Source organism: Mus caroli, unplaced genomic scaffold (genome assembly GCF_978045245.1).
Source record: "Mus caroli unplaced genomic scaffold, Mus_caroli_1 scaffold_2, whole genome shotgun sequence".
NCBI classification, from domain to species: domain Eukaryota; kingdom Metazoa; phylum Chordata; class Mammalia; order Rodentia; family Muridae; genus Mus; species Mus caroli.
Genome location: NW_028227257.1, coordinates 118,890,699 through 118,907,174, shown reverse-complemented (window position 1 = coordinate 118,907,174; position 16,476 = coordinate 118,890,699). Strand labels below are relative to the sequence as shown.

General features: G+C 46.1%; 1 protein-coding gene across 1 annotated transcript; it reads left to right on the top strand.

The window, feature by feature from the left end:
- Tbr1 (T-box brain transcription factor 1) lies at positions 1-7,904 on the top strand. The gene is made up of 6 exons (XM_021155893.3): positions 1-884; positions 1,459-1,613; positions 2,122-2,243; positions 2,750-2,908; positions 3,955-4,016; positions 7,049-7,904. The coding sequence occupies exons 1-6, from the start codon at positions 193-195 to the stop codon at positions 7,902-7,904; spliced, it is 2,046 nt and encodes a 681-aa protein (XP_021011552.1). The 5' UTR covers positions 1-192.
- Positions 7,905-16,476: the final 8,572 nt, after the last annotated feature.

Below are 16,476 nucleotides of genomic sequence, written 5' to 3'. Positions count from 1 at the left end.
TCTGATTGCTGCATAGTGTCAATTGGCCAATCTCTTCTCCCAGGGAAAAAAAAAAAAGTAAATCAAACCTTTGAGAAGCATTTGCTGGTTGAAGTGCTTTCTGTCTAGTGAGGGGTCTGTGGATTCCTAGTGTATGATAAACAGGACTTTAAAACCCAGGGACGGGAGGGCCAGCGTTCAGGTTCTAGAGCTATGCAGCTGGAGCATTGCCTCTCTCCTTCTATCATGCTCTCCAAGAAATTTCTCAATGTGAGCAGCAGCTACCCACATTCGGGCGGATCTGAGCTTGTCTTGCATGATCATCCCATTATCTCGACCACTGACAACCTGGAGAGAAGTTCACCTTTGAAAAAAATTACCAGGGGGATGACGAATCAGTCAGATACAGACAATTTTCCTGACTCCAAGGACTCACCAGGGGACGTCCAGAGAAGTAAACTCTCTCCTGTCTTGGACGGGGTCTCTGAGCTTCGTCACAGTTTCGATGGCTCTGCTGCAGATCGTTACCTCCTCTCTCAGTCCAGCCAGCCACAGTCTGCGGCCACCGCTCCCAGTGCCATGTTCCCGTACCCCGGCCAGCACGGACCGGCGCATCCCGCCTTCTCCATCGGCAGCCCCAGTCGCTACATGGCCCACCACCCGGTCATCACCAACGGAGCTTACAACAGCCTGCTGTCCAACTCTTCGCCGCAGGGCTACCCCACGGCCGGCTACCCCTACCCACAGCAGTACAGCCACTCCTACCAAGGAGCCCCTTTCTACCAGTTCTCCTCCACCCAGCCCGGGTTGGTGCCCGGCAAGGCGCAAGTATACCTGTGCAACAGGCCACTTTGGCTGAAATTTCATCGGCATCAAACGGAGATGATCATCACTAAACAGGGAAGGTAATGCTACTTTCTTGGCTGCCGCTGTTCCAGGCGTGACCCTGGGCGAACGCACCCAAGTTGTGACCGCCAGGCAGCGACTATGTGGGGTCGGGGAGCGGAGTGGAGAGGCGCTCGGGTGCGTTCTGGAGTTGGCTGGTTTTGGAAAAGGGGAGTGTGGAAGGGATAATAACCACCGTGATGTTGGTGGCGGGGAGCCTGCTGTGCAAATGCGGTCGGAGAACCAGTCAGTGGCTAGAGCACGACGGAGAGCCGCGGCCGCTCCTAGGCATTCAGAGCGACTCATCAAAGCTGGCCCGAGCCGACAGGTGGAGAAGCAGGCCGCCACCGGCTCTCCACCGAGCACTGATCCCTGTTGGTCCCCCACTGCAGAGCGCTCGCTGCTCTTCCCGACTTCGGCCCTACGTCTCCCCTTCTCCCACTACCCCCTTTTCTAGATCAGCAGACATTTCGTTCAGACACGCGGCAAGGACAAGTTTTGCTTAGCTTTCTGGCGCCCCGCTTCTTGCATTTAATCTTTAATATTTATTTTCCCTTTCCCCCCTTGTTTTCTCTCTCTTCTTAATTTAAACAGGCGCATGTTTCCCTTTTTGAGTTTTAACATTTCTGGTCTCGATCCCACCGCTCATTACAATATTTTTGTGGATGTGATTTTGGCGGATCCCAATCACTGGAGGTTTCAAGGAGGCAAATGGGTTCCTTGTGGCAAAGCGGACACCAATGTGCAAGGCAAGTCCTTCCAATTAACACGTTTTCTTGACACTTATTTAGGTGAGAATGATTAATTAAAGCCTTTTGTGGACTGGCTCGAGCGACTTTTTAAAAACGGTCGGCCAATGACTTCCTAAAGAAGAGAGGGACAGGGGACAGACTGAGCGGCAAGAAAGGGGAGGATTATGCAAAAGCTATTTTAATCATTCCCAGTTAATGGGAAGAAATCGCGGCTTAAAAAAAAAAAAGCCCAGCTAATGGTCCTCTCTGTGAAGGGGTGTGTGAGTGTGTGTGTGTGCGTGTGTGTGTGTGTGTGTGTGTGTGTGTGTGTGATATGGTACAGAGTTGGGACTGGACAGTAAAGCTATTTTAATAATTCCCAGTTAAGAGAAGAAATTATGTCCCCCCAAAACAGGTAATGGGTTTCATTGTTGAATGAGGTGTGTGTGTGTGTTTCATATGCTAAGGAGTTGGGACTGGGCAGTGCCCAGAGCAGCATATGTAAACAAGCTATTTCTTTATTAAGGAAACCGGGTCTATATGCATCCGGATTCCCCCAACACTGGGGCTCACTGGATGCGGCAAGAAATCTCTTTTGGAAAATTAAAACTTACCAACAACAAGGGAGCATCAAACAACAATGGGCAGGTCAGTCTCTCTCTCTCTCTCTCTCTCTCTGACACACACCCTTCTTCAGTTTACAGCAGCACAAAAACACGGTAGAATTTATTTCCATCAATGAAGACTTCAAAAATCATAATTCTGCCTCCCCAAAACATATTTAATCCACAAAGTTGCCTCATATCTGACCTTATTCTGGGATTCGCCTTTCCAAAAGCAAATGCTGGTTGATTTTGAAAGGAATCAGTTGAGATTTGTAGGTTGTGAAAAATCTTTGTTCCTCGTCTAAGGAGGACTAGAGGAAAGGGACAGAACATTGGCATTCGAGCTTGGTTTTCCCCAGTGCCCAGAGGATCCTGGCTTCCAAAGGTACCCGGGCCAGTGTGTCCCGGCCACCCGGTCGCCAGGAGATGAGTCCCACAGCTAGTCTAGAGCAGCGGCCTCCAGTTGGCTCAGCCCGACCCAGAGCGAGCCCCGAGGCTGGTGCGAACAGGCGCGCGGTAAAGGCGCTCTCCTTTCTCTTCGCCGGACAGATGGTGGTTTTACAGTCCCTGCACAAGTACCAGCCCCGTCTGCACGTGGTGGAAGTGAATGAGGATGGCACAGAGGACACCAGCCAGCCAGGCCGAGTCCAGACATTCACTTTTCCGGAGACTCAGTTCATCGCTGTCACTGCCTACCAGAACACGGATGTAAGGAGGCTCGGGGCTGGGCATGGGCGAGTGGTACCTCCAAATCCCTTAGTCCTCCATCACTCAGTTCAGACTAGCCTAGGCTACAGCTGGCCCTACAGCAAGGTTTAGGGTAGAGGCCTGCTAGGCCCTTCCTCCAGATACCAAGCTGGTGGGAAAGCTCTGCCTGCTTGCTTCCAGCTCCAAAATACCGACGCCCCAGCTGTGTTTTGCATACCTATTTCCAGGACCAGTGCTTTTCAAGCTTTAGTTTGGTCCTCAAACTAGAATACGTTTAAAGCGTGTGTTTTCTTCCTTTCAAAAATGTTTTTTCCTCTCAGGATCTACCCTGTGAATTCTATTAGCAAGCCATGAAATCTAAAATAAAGTGTTTCTAAAATCTCGGAAACTGGTGGCTAAAAGGAGAGTTCAAAACAGAAAAGAGAGTCGTACATACAGACACTTTCATAGACATGAGTGTGCAGAGGCCAGGAAAGTAAAATCACAGGGACGGATGCAGTTTTCGAACATTCGAACTCTGGAAGTATTTGTAAAAGTTGATTTTAGTAGCGGTTGTGATTCTAGAGGTATAAAAGTTCTGTGTTTTGTCATGTAAATGAGAATATCAGAAATGAAATAATTATTTCAAATCAACCTAATTTTAAGATGCAGTTTACAGTTTTTGTTTGTTTGCTTGCTTGGGGTGAGGAGTTGAGAATCAGAATTAGCCCATTTAAAAGAAAATACCTGGTTAAACTCTTGAAAACAGTAATGAGTTAAAGTTTTAAAGGGCTTTTAAAATGACTATTTGAATCAAATTATAGCACACAGGAGTGCTAACTGAAATGCTTTTAGGTATTATTAATTTAAACCTGGTTCTCATAACGTTCCCGATACCTTATCACTTTCTTTTCCTGCTAGTCTCTTAAATTTTTGTTAGCGAACTTTGCTATTTAGTGACTCAGTAGGCCCAAGTCCCCTGCCAAATGGCAGATGATGTATTATCAAACACACACCTTCTTGTGTAGAAGATGAGGCCACAATCACTCTTTCTTCTCCTTTTTCAGATTACACAACTAAAAATAGATCATAACCCCTTTGCAAAAGGGTTTCGAGATAACTATGACACGTAAGTACTTTTACATGTTTTTCTTTTTTTTCTCAGCTGCTGAATTGGCCATTAGCCTAGGGTCTATTGTTGTGTTTAAGGATTTTGAAAGTCAAACTGCGTGAGAAAATCATTGGAGATCTCCCCATCCTTATTTTGTTGGTTCCCTCTATGGTGACCTCGTGGCTTGGTATTTGTGTGATTTTGGTTAAAAGTTTCCTGTACTCATTTGTAGCTTTCTTTCAAATTCCAAAGTTGTTGGCAGTCTCTGGTGTTGGCGGCTTCTGATGTTGGCTGGCTGGCTAGGGACTCTGCCCTGGTCCCCCCAGTGCATGCTGTCTGTGTAACTGCAGATGCTCAGCTTAGATTGCCTGTCTGAACCGGGCAGTTCTGCCTGAAAGTGCACGTGGCTCCTTCCAGCAGTTGTTACTGTCTCCTTGGCATCTGTGACTTTTATTTACCCATTTCTAAGTTTTATGTGAAAGCATTTCCTGTGAAGTTACTATGGACTGAATAAAATTGTGCCTTCACCAGGCAAGTTTGTGAGCAGAACTTAACTTCCAGCCACCACAGGCTCTGGGCAGCGCTGAGACATGGGTGCCTCTTATTTGTAAGCTTCAGAAGAAAAATGTCTTTGCTTAATTTTTGTATCTGTGGTTTAATTAAATGTGTTGGTTCCCCTTCTTCAGCCGCCCCCCTCCCGCCTTGCCCCGTACCTATCTCTATGTCTTCTTCAGAGCAAGGCTGTCCTCTGGGACAGCAATAGGTGTAAACTGAATGCTTTCTAGATTTGTTCTGGGATTTTCACTCAGGGACCATAGTCCTCAGAGTTTTCAGATACTCTGTCATACAGCAAAGTGTAAAGTGGGTTGCACAATTCACCTTCTTTCTTATGACCAGAAAACATAAAGGGAAAATATGAACTTTCATTTTCTGGCTTTGTGACAAAGCTAAAGTGTTGAAGTCTTTGACTAGGAATAGGTTAAATGTATGAGGAAAGAGACAGGCAGCCCTTCAGCCCATTCCGAAAAGGTCCAACTGAGAAAGTCAGTGATGTCTCCTAGTTCCAACTTTCTTCAGCATCCCCCAAAAGCAGTTCAAAGGAACCCAGCCTCATGAATATGATTCTCTGGAATAAAACTTTGCCACTCCAGGTCTTAAAATACAAAGAGAGAGGTGGGCCCAAGATAGTGGGAAGAATGTGGCCCACACCACTAGAGATGGTGGAAGAGAGTTGTAGAGATTTTGAGCTTTTAATTCTGTTAAGAACATCTGTTCATAGCATTTATTTTTGCACAAATCAATTCAGCAATCCCAAGTGGTTCAAGACCTGGATGGACATCTAAACCATCTTTTTCAGACTGCTTTTTTCTTTTAACAAATATTGTGGTGGTAAACAGAGAAGATATTTGTACCTTGTTAATCGTTTCTCTTCCTAGCTCTCTCCACTTTTTTTTTTATTTGAAACTTAATTCATATTTCAGGAGAGGTTTTTTTTTGGGGGGGGAGGGAAGAAGGGGGTACATAATGCACCTGAGCAGACACAGCTACTCTCATCTGCCCCTCTTCCCGTGGCTACCTTCTGTTAGATGAGCCCCCTCCTTTCTTAGATCCATGTAACTTTCTCATCTGCATAAAACTAATTCCTGGGTTTGGGGGAATGAGAGAGAATGGAGTAGATTTAGCAATCGCTTTCCTCCATAAGGTTGGTAATGTGGGCCTTGTTGGATCAGAGAGCAATGTGGGAGGGTGTGAGAGTTCAGAGAATTCTAGAAGGTTGCTTGGCCACACCCTGGGGAGTTTTCTCCCCTTGGGGTTCAGATCTGATAATACTGAAGCACTCTTTCAAATAGTGTTGACTAAAGATGCAAACACTTATGTGTGAGCTAAATAAAGAGAGAGAGAGCTATGTGTGTGTATGTGTGAGGAAACACTTATCCAACTTCAAATCGAATGGGATCTCCTAGACCCATTAATAAATATTTATTTTATCTAAAGTAATTTCCCCAAACACAATCTCTCTTTATTAGCGGGCAAATTCTCAAACTTTCCGTTGCCTCGGTTTCCTCATCAGGAAAGTGGAGTCATACATAGCACCCAAGAGGATTGCTGTGAGCTACATAAATCTATCTGTGCTCATGTAAATAATTTCTATCTGCACAGTCAGGCACAGCTAAACTCTGTGAGGGTTAGCTGTTATGAGTGGTAGGTTGTCTGATGGAGGGCGATAACTGTAAGAGTTTCTCCAGAGAGTCGTTCTCTTCCACTTTTCCTTCTAGTAATGGGCCAAAAGCTGAGGAGAAAAGATGAGAGGCAAGTACACTGATTTCTAAAGAATTTTATTGATCAACGAGTGAACTCTTTCTTCCAAGTAGTAGTTTCTTGTTTGCTTGCATTAGTAGAGTTGGGGGTTAAAGGGCTTACATAAGGGAAAGACAAAAAGTATTCCAGCAGCAATCCTCCAGGCTCTGAAGGCCAGTGGAAGTCAGCCTTTGAGAGATTACCTGGACATATCGGTCCCCCCCCAACCTCCTCATGCTGATTTCCCCTCTGGGGATTTCTTAAACTACCCAGAAAAAGAAGAGGAATTGTCTGAACAACTCAATGGACCCAGGAGGCCTTAAATGGGTGGAGAGAGTGGGTCACTTGTTTAGAAATTTCACTCAGAAATTTATCAGTGAGGAAAGGCCCAAAGGGCAAATAGCACCTTGGTGCCTGGATAACTCGGCCATCATGTGAGCACAACTGCTGGCTAAGTGGATTTAGGCCCCAAATTGGTTCCGGTGCATTTAGATGGAACAGGGGACAACGGATGACCTCCACTCTTCATTTTTCGTCCTGCTCAGGTTCTAGGAGGTGAACTGGTATCTGTGCAGTTCAGGCCAGGGAACTTGCGGGTGTGTGACCTTCTGCCATCTGCAAACTGTATGGCAAGCGGCAACCTACAGCTAGACGGTGTGCGGGTGGGCAAAAACTAGAGGTGGCTTTCCCTCCAGGACCCCAAAGGGACCTCCGCGCCCATCCCTCGGTTCTCTCTGTCTCCCTCCCCCCAGGATCTACACGGGCTGCGACATGGACCGCTTGACCCCGTCGCCCAACGACTCTCCGCGCTCGCAGATCGTGCCCGGCGCCCGCTACGCCATGGCCGGCTCTTTCCTGCAAGACCAGTTCGTGAGCAACTACGCCAAGGCCCGCTTCCACCCGGGCGCCGGCGCAGGCCCCGGGCCGGGCACCGACCGCAGCGTGCCGCACACCAACGGGCTGCTGTCCCCGCAGCAGGCCGAGGACCCGGGCGCGCCGTCGCCGCAGCGCTGGTTCGTCACGCCGGCCAACAACCGGCTGGACTTCGCGGCCTCGGCCTACGACACGGCCACGGACTTCGCCGGCAACGCGGCCACGCTGCTGTCATACGCGGCCGCGGGCGTGAAGGCGCTGCCCTTGCAGGCCGCGGGCTGCACGGGCCGCCCGCTCGGCTACTACGCCGACCCTTCCGGCTGGGGCGCGCGCAGCCCCCCGCAGTACTGCGGCGCCAAGTCGGGCTCCGTGCTCCCCTGCTGGCCCAACAGCGCTGCGGCCGCTGCGCGCATGGCCGGCGCCAACCCCTATCTGGGCGAGGAGGCCGAGGGCCTGGCGGCCGAGCGCTCGCCGCTGGCGCCCGCCGCCGAGGACGCCAAGCCCAAGGACCTGTCCGACTCCAGCTGGATCGAGACGCCCTCCTCCATCAAATCCATCGACTCGAGCGACTCGGGGATTTACGAGCAGGCCAAGCGGAGGCGGATCTCGCCGGCTGACACGCCGGTGTCTGAGAGCTCGTCCCCGCTCAAGAGCGAGGTGCTGGCCCAGCGGGACTGCGAGAAGAACTGCGCCAAGGACATAGGCGGCTACTATGGCTTCTACTCGCACAGCTAGGCCGCCAGCCCGCTCGCCCGCCCGCCCGCCCGCCCGTGCCCCCGGCCCCCCAGCTCGGCCCCACGTCCTCCTTCCCAGGCCCGTTCTAGCGCACTCGCTCTTTCACTTGACCCTCGATGACCGTCTGCGGGGATAAGTGCAGGTCTCCCACTATAATTTTAAAACTCTTCTTTTTTTTTTCTTTCTTTCTCTCTGCACAGCCTTCTCTGCAGTTAGCGCACCGACCTTGAACCTGGCTGTAAACCTTGTGGTTTTCCAACTTTTCGTCTGTGAAGTTATGATCCTCCCTGTCTTTTTTCCAACCCCCTCTCCTTGCCCCACTCACCCTCTCTTTTCTCTTGGAATGAAACTCTTCAACTTTAGGAGACCTGGGCAATCCTGCCAGGCAGCAGCGATTCTGACCCGCCTTGTCTTGGCCTCCCTATTTAACCATAGGATGTTGACTCTAGAACCTGCACCCACCCAGCGCGTCCTTTCTTATACCCGAGTGGATGGATGGATGGATGGATGGATGGTAGGGATGTTAATACTTTTAGTGGAACAAAGCCTGTGAAATGATTGTATATAGTGTTAATTTATTGTAACGAATGGCTAGTTTTTATTCTCATTGTCAAGGCACAAAACCAGTTCACGCTGAACTTTTTATCCCTTTCCTTTCTTCTCCTTTTCTTTTTCTCCTCTCATTCTTTCTCTTCTCCCACCCCCTTTGTTTTCTTGTGAGTTATTAAAGATATTCTAAGAGGCTCTGGAAACACGAAGCACTTCATAGTGGTGGCTTTCTCACTTCTCAGTTCGTTGCATGATGTAACCACTGTGTGCCCCGATGCACACAACGCACACAACGTAGCTAAGGAGAATCCACCTGAACACCTGTAAAAGCTAGTTGTCTGTTCCTAGGCGAGTCGAGTAAGTGACACGATGCCTGCCAGGCAGACTTAACTGGAGTTCTATGTGTTTCTCCCTTCCTTCTAAATGGAATGGCCCCACATCAGCAATATTATTTTGCCTTATTTGTTTTTCCCCAAAGTGCCAAATCCATTACTGGTCTGTGCAGGTGCCAAATATGCTGATAAACTGTTTCTGACTATCTTTTCAGACCCCACTCCACCTTTATATGCTGTAAATCTTTGTAATGAATAATCTACTAATGATATAGATGACTGAATTGTTGGTAACTATAGTGTAGTCTAGTGAAGATGAATTGTGTGAGTTGTATATTTTACTGCATTTTAGTTTGAAAACGATTTCCCCACCACTTAGAGACAGCTGAAATTTGACTTTCTTGGGAAAACACTAGCATTATTGCAAGTAAGACTGATTCCCCCCCCAAGTCTTGTTATATTTGATAAGGAGCATTAATCCCCCTGGAAATAGATTAGTAGGATTTCTAATGTTGTGTAGCAAACTTATACTTTTTTGTACTTTAAAATCAATGTGAAATATGCATCATACACAATATTCAATCTAGATTCCAGTCTATGGGGGGATTTGTCCTAATAGGAATTCAGGGTCTAAACGTGGGTATACTTTGGCTCTCCTGTAAATCAAATGTTGTGATTTTTATATTTGTTTTGTTTTGTCTGTGAATTGAATAATTTATACAAGTATACACTCCACTGAGAATCGTTTTGTTTTCTGCTCGTTTGTATCGTCTGTGTATAACAAGTAAAATAAATCTGGTAAAATGCTAAATATGGTGTTGAGAGCAGTTTACAGTTTGCAAAGAATTATTATAGGTTATGGCTTTTAGGGGTTAAGCAAGACTAGCCCCTCTTCCTAGCTCTGGGCAGTCTGACAGTAGCCACTTCCTACCCCCGCTCTTTTATAGTACCATCAGCTATTACTTTTTCCCTATTTATTTACAGTTATTTAATTCCCCACGAGTATAGTTCTCTTTGCTGCTGTATGCTTTTTCTAGGAAAATATATGAACTGTCTTTGTCCCAGCACTCATTCTCTCCGAAGCTGAAATGACAGGACAAGGAAAGTCTGCAGCTGAGCCAAGGATTTCTTTAAAGTTCACACAGTAATTTGTGAGGCATTAGGTTAGAGTAGGGTGCAATATAAGACAAGTCGAGACAAACTGTTGCCTGCATATGCTGAAAATTTTGGTTTTACCAAGAGGTCTTGGAGGTGACTGGCGAATCTTTATAAACGCAAACTTGGAAGGGCCTTCCTCTCAAGAGAGGGAGGTTTCAGGGCATTGTTCCGGGTGCGGTGGAGAAAGACCCACAGAACAACACAGGGAAAGGTTGTTGTTAAAGAACCGAATTAAAAATTTGCTTTTGAGAGGGGCTGGGGATTGAGGGTGATGCCTGGAGTCGCCGCCTTGGTGTCTTCTGTAAGGGGATCCTCGCCGCAGTTGCAGTTTTACCCAGGTCAGGTCCCCACCCTTGATAGCAAATGGCAATGAGGAATTTCATGAGAAAGTTTGTAAGTCTGTCTTTACCTCATAGAGGGGACTTCTGTACTTTTGTCTCCAAAGAGAGGGTGATTCCTGAAAGGGACAAGAAAATGGTTCAACCTTCTCCTTTAGTCTCAGTTGGCCTGGGGGTGACAGAACCAAACTCATCAGCACCCAGAGAGTGTCCCGTGTCACCATTGTGGTGCAACAGATGTAAAGAAGCTTCAAAATTGCAATTAAAATGACAAGGCTAGGGGGAGATTACACCGACTTGCCTTCCCTGGACAATCCCGCCACTAGACGGCGTTCCATGGAGTCTTGTGTTCCATGGAGAGGGGAAAAAAATGATGACTGATATTTTCCTTTGTTTTTCCTTTCCCCTCTCCTCATCTAAGAAGTAAAGACGACGGGGGGAAAAAAAGGCACCAAACATGGTGTGTGTGTGTGTGAGTAGGGAGAGGAGTGAGCAGTGTACTCCCGTGACCGTGCACCCGCCCGGGGCTGTGCTCCGAGCCCGCCCGCCCGTCCGCTCGCTCGCCCGCCCGCCCGCTTGGCCTGGCCCAGCAGCAGCAGCACGTGCTGCCCCGGGCCGCGTGCAGGAGCGCGCGCTCGCGGGGGCGTCAGCGCTCCAGGGCGCGTGGCCGCGGGCTGGCCGAGCGCGCGCTCCGACCCCAGGCCCGCTCGCGGGAGCGCGCCGTCCCCGAGCGAGCGCCCCCTCCACCCCCCGCCCCATCCCGCCCGCCGCCGCCTCCCGGGCCCCGGGTCCAGGCGAGGAGCGAGGCCCCGAGTGGTGTCAAATGCGTAAGCGAAGCCCTTAGCCTCCGAGGAGCGATTTCACAGGAACGGAGCGCCTCGTGCAGCAAAACGCGCCTTTAGCTGCTCTTAGCCAGCTTCAAAAACACTGGCGAGGTCGTTTCCCTCGCAGCTCCGCCATCTGCTGTGTGGACTGAGTCAGCGTGAGGGAAAGCTGCAGCCACGCGCTCCTCTCGGGGGCCGCGTGCTTTCCGGGCCCCCTGACGGCGCCCAGCCCCTTCTCCTCGGCACGACGAGGCTGGGTGTCTGCGGAGCGAGGGGACCGTGGCTGCGGACGGGCGACTGTGGCCCTGGGGACAGCCCAGGGCACGCCCCAGGTACTGGGCGGCTTTACCCAAGTCCAGGCCCGCCCGCCCGCCCGCCCTCCCGGGGATGGCCGACCCTCGCTGTCAACTCAGTCCCCTCACTTCCCAATGGCGTCTCCACGCAAGGGAAGAAGGCAGCAGAGAGGCAGGCGAGAGCGCGCTACCCGGGCCTGCCTTCGCCCGCTTTCCACCCCTGGCCACCCGCGCCATCTTGCAGGCCTCCAGCCTCTTCGCCCTGGTGTTGGCCATCGAGGGCTGCTGGGGCCAGGAGGCGCCTCCCGGGGGCAGAACCCGCCGGGCAGAGGCGGCGGAGGCCACCCGAGGCCGCGCAATGAGACCCTAGGGCCTACCCAGAGCCCAGGCCGTAGGCCTAGGCCTAAGGGAGCTGCTCAGCCTAGGCCAGCAGGAGCAGGACGGTGGGCATGCGGGTGGAGAGCAAGCCTAGGGTCCTGCTGCAGGATCAGGCTGTCACCACCTCCGGCCACAGCATTCAATCGCCTTCAACCTCCAACAGCATTTTCATCATGATCTTTTTGATCTGCTGGAACTTAACCCGTTTAAGTTCACAAATCACATTGTTCCTGTTTTTTTTTTTTTTTTTTTAAACAAATAATGGGAAGCGATTAGCAGGTAGGGACTTAGGGCAGATGGATAACGTGATATCCTTAAATTCTGAAGTTATATTCTCTGACAAATCCAACTGTTAATGGTTCTTACTTCCCATGTGACTCACGTTTTGAGGGGTGATAGTATTTTATTCTTTTAGCACCGCAGTTTTAAAGGCTTATTTAGATCCAGGTTAGAAACAAAGCTTTACTGAACGGAGGCCATATACATTCTTAAAGAGTGTAAAACTATACTGATAGTCCGACAATGCATGTTCATAAATGATTTTATAAAAGCATTCAACTTGGTCTCAAGTGCAGCACGTTGCGTGTGTGTGTCTCAGAAGTCAGTCACAGGGATAGAAAAAAAAGAGTGGAACCCATGATCCTCTGTTAAAACAAACCTGATTAGATTCTCTTGAAAGAAACAGCAACAATAGATAAGCTTATTATGAACTACACAACTTTGAGGCCAGTAACTCGATTCAGATTTTAAAATATTTAATTAAGTATGTTGGCAACTGTATGGCTAATTTTAATATTGAAATGAGTAATATTGTAGCCTAATATGAAATCAGTTTTTTTTTTAAATGTAGTTGGGACCTTTTAAGTATTTCAAATCTTTGTAAATTACTAAAGTCATTGAAGTTAGATTTTCTTTTCCCAGATCAAGAAGATGAGAGTCTCTCTGAGAAGACTGGCAAACAGGCAAGAGTTTAGCCATTGTCTTATATACTTAGTTTAGATCAATTGTTTTGAGAGTTGTATGTCATTTTGCTTTCCCTCTTTGGCTTGTATATTAGGTTGTCACCCTTAGAGAAATATAGTCACTTGAAAGAAAGCCCCTCTGCTTTCACAGTGAAGTAAACTTGATGCTGTACAAGTCATTGGTCTCATCTGAGCTGATTATTATATGCCTTGCGTGTATTTTACACCCACAGTATGCTTTGCAGCGGTGTTCAAGGCATGGCGTGAAAAATTTGATTTGAATAGTTCCATTAATCCAATGTGGGGGAAAAACATGGCTTAATAGACTTTCTACTGATAGCTCCCCTTCTTACTATGCTAACTCAGAAGTAAATATAAAATCTAGTATTGGGAGCATGGCATTTAAAAGACACTTGCTGGTAATATTTAATTTAATAAATATCCTAACTGTGACATTATTAGTACAGTGCAGCTGAACCACAAGCTGATTCTTCACAGAGGTTTGACCCATTACTTGTCACCAGATTACTTAGAAACATATCCTGCACTTTCTACTTCAGTTGTGTTTTTTAATTGTTTTGGATTTCAAGTCTTTAAAAATATCTGCACGACAGAGTGTTCACGGTATGTACAGAGAAGCATTTGTATTTTGTATCACGACACACCTTCTTAGTGAGGAGGCTGATGGAAATTAGGATGCAAAGGCGTCTCTGGAAAGATGTTTCTCAGTGGTTTTAGCCAGAATAGCTAATGCCAATAGGAAAAAAGGTACAGGAGTAATTTCAAGGTAACAGTTGGACCTGTGTTTTAATGATTGGATACTAAGTTTCAAGAAATAGTAAATTAATTAAACTTTCTGGTTGAAAATAGAACAAATTTTACTTATATCAGATTTATTACTTATGTCCTTTTAGGTTTAGCTGTAGTGTACTTCTGCTAGAACAATTGTACTATATGGGTGGGAAAGCCATTTCAACCCAATCTTATCATTCAGATGTCTTTTTAAAAAGTCAACAGCATTGTTTTAAACTACAGGGCCTTCCTAACTCACATCTGAACTCTCAGGAGGTATTTGTCATTTATTTTGCCATTCCTACCATGAAAGAAAGGCATTTCAATCTTAGGAAAATTCAGAAGCAATTTTTTGGTTCTCAGTTAATTCAGTTTCATCTTAAAAGTTCAAATTTAGCAAAGCACATGTTCCCTTGTTCATGCCAAGTGTGATAAAAACTAGTCGAAAAATAAAACCATTGCAAACAAGTAGAACAGTGCACTCCACTGCACACTGTACAGACCACATCATTTGTGGGCACATGGCTGCCTTGGAAAGGCAATAGAAAACCCCATTATCTCAGATAGATTTGAGTTGTGCTTTTAAAATAGCTTCTTTCACTATGATAAGCACATGCATGAACATTTAGACATTTGTAACCTTCTATCATTAAAAAGTTATTCTTTCTAGAGTTCCAGAATATCTTGTTATACACAGGAGATAACACTTTTTCTTGATTGTTTTTACAGCATGAATGAGTAAAGTCACCTACCCTCTATGTAATACAGTCAGCTACAGGCTACTTTGTGGAATTCCAAATTTAATCTCTCCATTCATAATATGAACTTACCATATATACTTATATATGTATGTATATACCTATATATGTAGCTTAATATTCTTGAACTTCCATGAATTAAATACACATGGGCCTTATGTCGATTAAGTTTAGACCCTCTGCAATCAGTACAATAATTTTTGGAGGCTGTTCTGTTCTCATACATATTTCTGTTATTTGAGATGTCTTGTTAGCTTGAGAATTTGTGGAGGACAAAGCAGTGTTTCTAATCAAAGTGTTCCCAAGGTGCTAGTGCATTTTAAACTTGTTGTGCTTTTGAATGAAACATTAGAAGTTTGGCTATAGTTTTACCAAACATTAGCAGTGTTTACTCTTCAGAAGCCTTCTTTTGAGAAAAAAGAAACTACAATGAGAATTTATCTTTTCATGGTTTCCTTAACATGGAATGCTACAGATTTTGTTCAAATACAATCTTTCTCTACCTCTGTTTTCATTTGCTCTTCCTTCAAACGACTACATTGTTAATAATTCTTTCAGCTCAGTCACCTCTGGCATTCAGTCTCCTCATTTATGCTCACATTCTGCTTTGTTCCTGTGGAGAGAGTCAAAGAAACATACTGACTTCTTCCTAACAAATGTGGCCCTCCCTCCTCCATCTCTGTCCCTCTCTGACACTCATTTTGCCCTTGTTGCAGCTCTTGCCAACAACTTTTTTTTTGAACCTACTCTTTTTTTCTTTTGCTACCACCCTCAACCTGAATCTTTATAAACTCTGTCCTGACTCATCAGTTTGCCTATTTAAGGTTACAACTTTTACACTTTCCCCCAAAGCAATTTAAAGTATGGGAGGCAAATATTACATGCAATGGTCCTTTTATTTATCCCCTCTTATACATAAAAACTATGCTTTTCCCTCTCTGTGTTTCTGTATTCAGTTCTGTGGATACTCACTTTTCTGGGATCTAGTTTCCCTTTGTATTTGGAAAAGGACTATCTAATGTTCTTGTGCATTACTGGCTTGGATTCTTTTTATATAGGACCTCCTTAGCTATGTGAGCTACTGCGTTTATCCCTGATCTCTTTTGTACTTAGGATCCATCTGTCAATGCTTTCTTTGATCTTTTTCAATGAGCTTCCTCATTTGTATGGACACTACTACAATCTTTCTTTCTGTGTTCGCCAGTGTTCTCTTAATTAAAGGCAATGGCCTCGTTACCATATAGTTTTATTTTCTTAGCTATTTTAGGGCATAATTAGCCCTTTTGTGACTTGATATCACGGATTTTGTAACTCCTTTACTTTCTCCTGCTAGCTTTTCTGGCTTTCTCTGCTCTTCTTGCTTGCCCATTCATTCACCCATTCTTTATTTTAAAAAAGTTTAAAAAAAATGTTTGCTTTTCAATGTGTATAACCACTTATACGTCCCTCATGAGACAATTTGCTAGTTGTGTCCCAAGTGCTGTAGAAGGACTCTTCTTTCTCTGGAGAGACAGCCCTTTTAATATTTTACAGCTCGGTGCAGGACAGTTGGATTGCTTGGTGGGAGTGGGCTCCATGAGACTTGGAGGAAACAGGAATTGAAGATCTTACGCAGGATTCTTTACCTGCCCCTGTTCTTCCTTGGTTTACAGGTGGTGAAAAGGTGGCTACTTTCATTTTTTAAGCATTATTATTCACATACTTCCTCATCTCATTGTCTTCGCCTGCCTGATGATTTTTCTTTTGCTCTGATATTTTAGTTGATAGTCTGTTTCCCTATTTGGCCTTCCTTTTGGAAGCTTCTCATGTAAAGGTCATGTTCTCTTTATTCTTACCTCAAGTCTGACATGATGAGGAATAAAATGGAGGCTTTAAAAGTCAATTTTTCTTTGTGTTAATTTAACCCCTCTAAGGCAGCAATATGAGATGTATGTATCACCAAAAAGCAAGAGATTTCATGTTTGTACAATTATATGTATTATATATTTTAAAATAAGCACATCATTATTACCCTTTTTATATAGTCATAAATGGTGTGTGTGTGTATGTGTGTGTATAAGTGTGTGTGTGTATGTGTGTGTGTGTATAAGTGTGTGTGTGTATATGTGTATGTGTGTGTGTGCGCGCACGCGCGTGTGTGTGTGTGTGTATACATGTGCACACTATCATGATGACAAAGAGAGTCAAG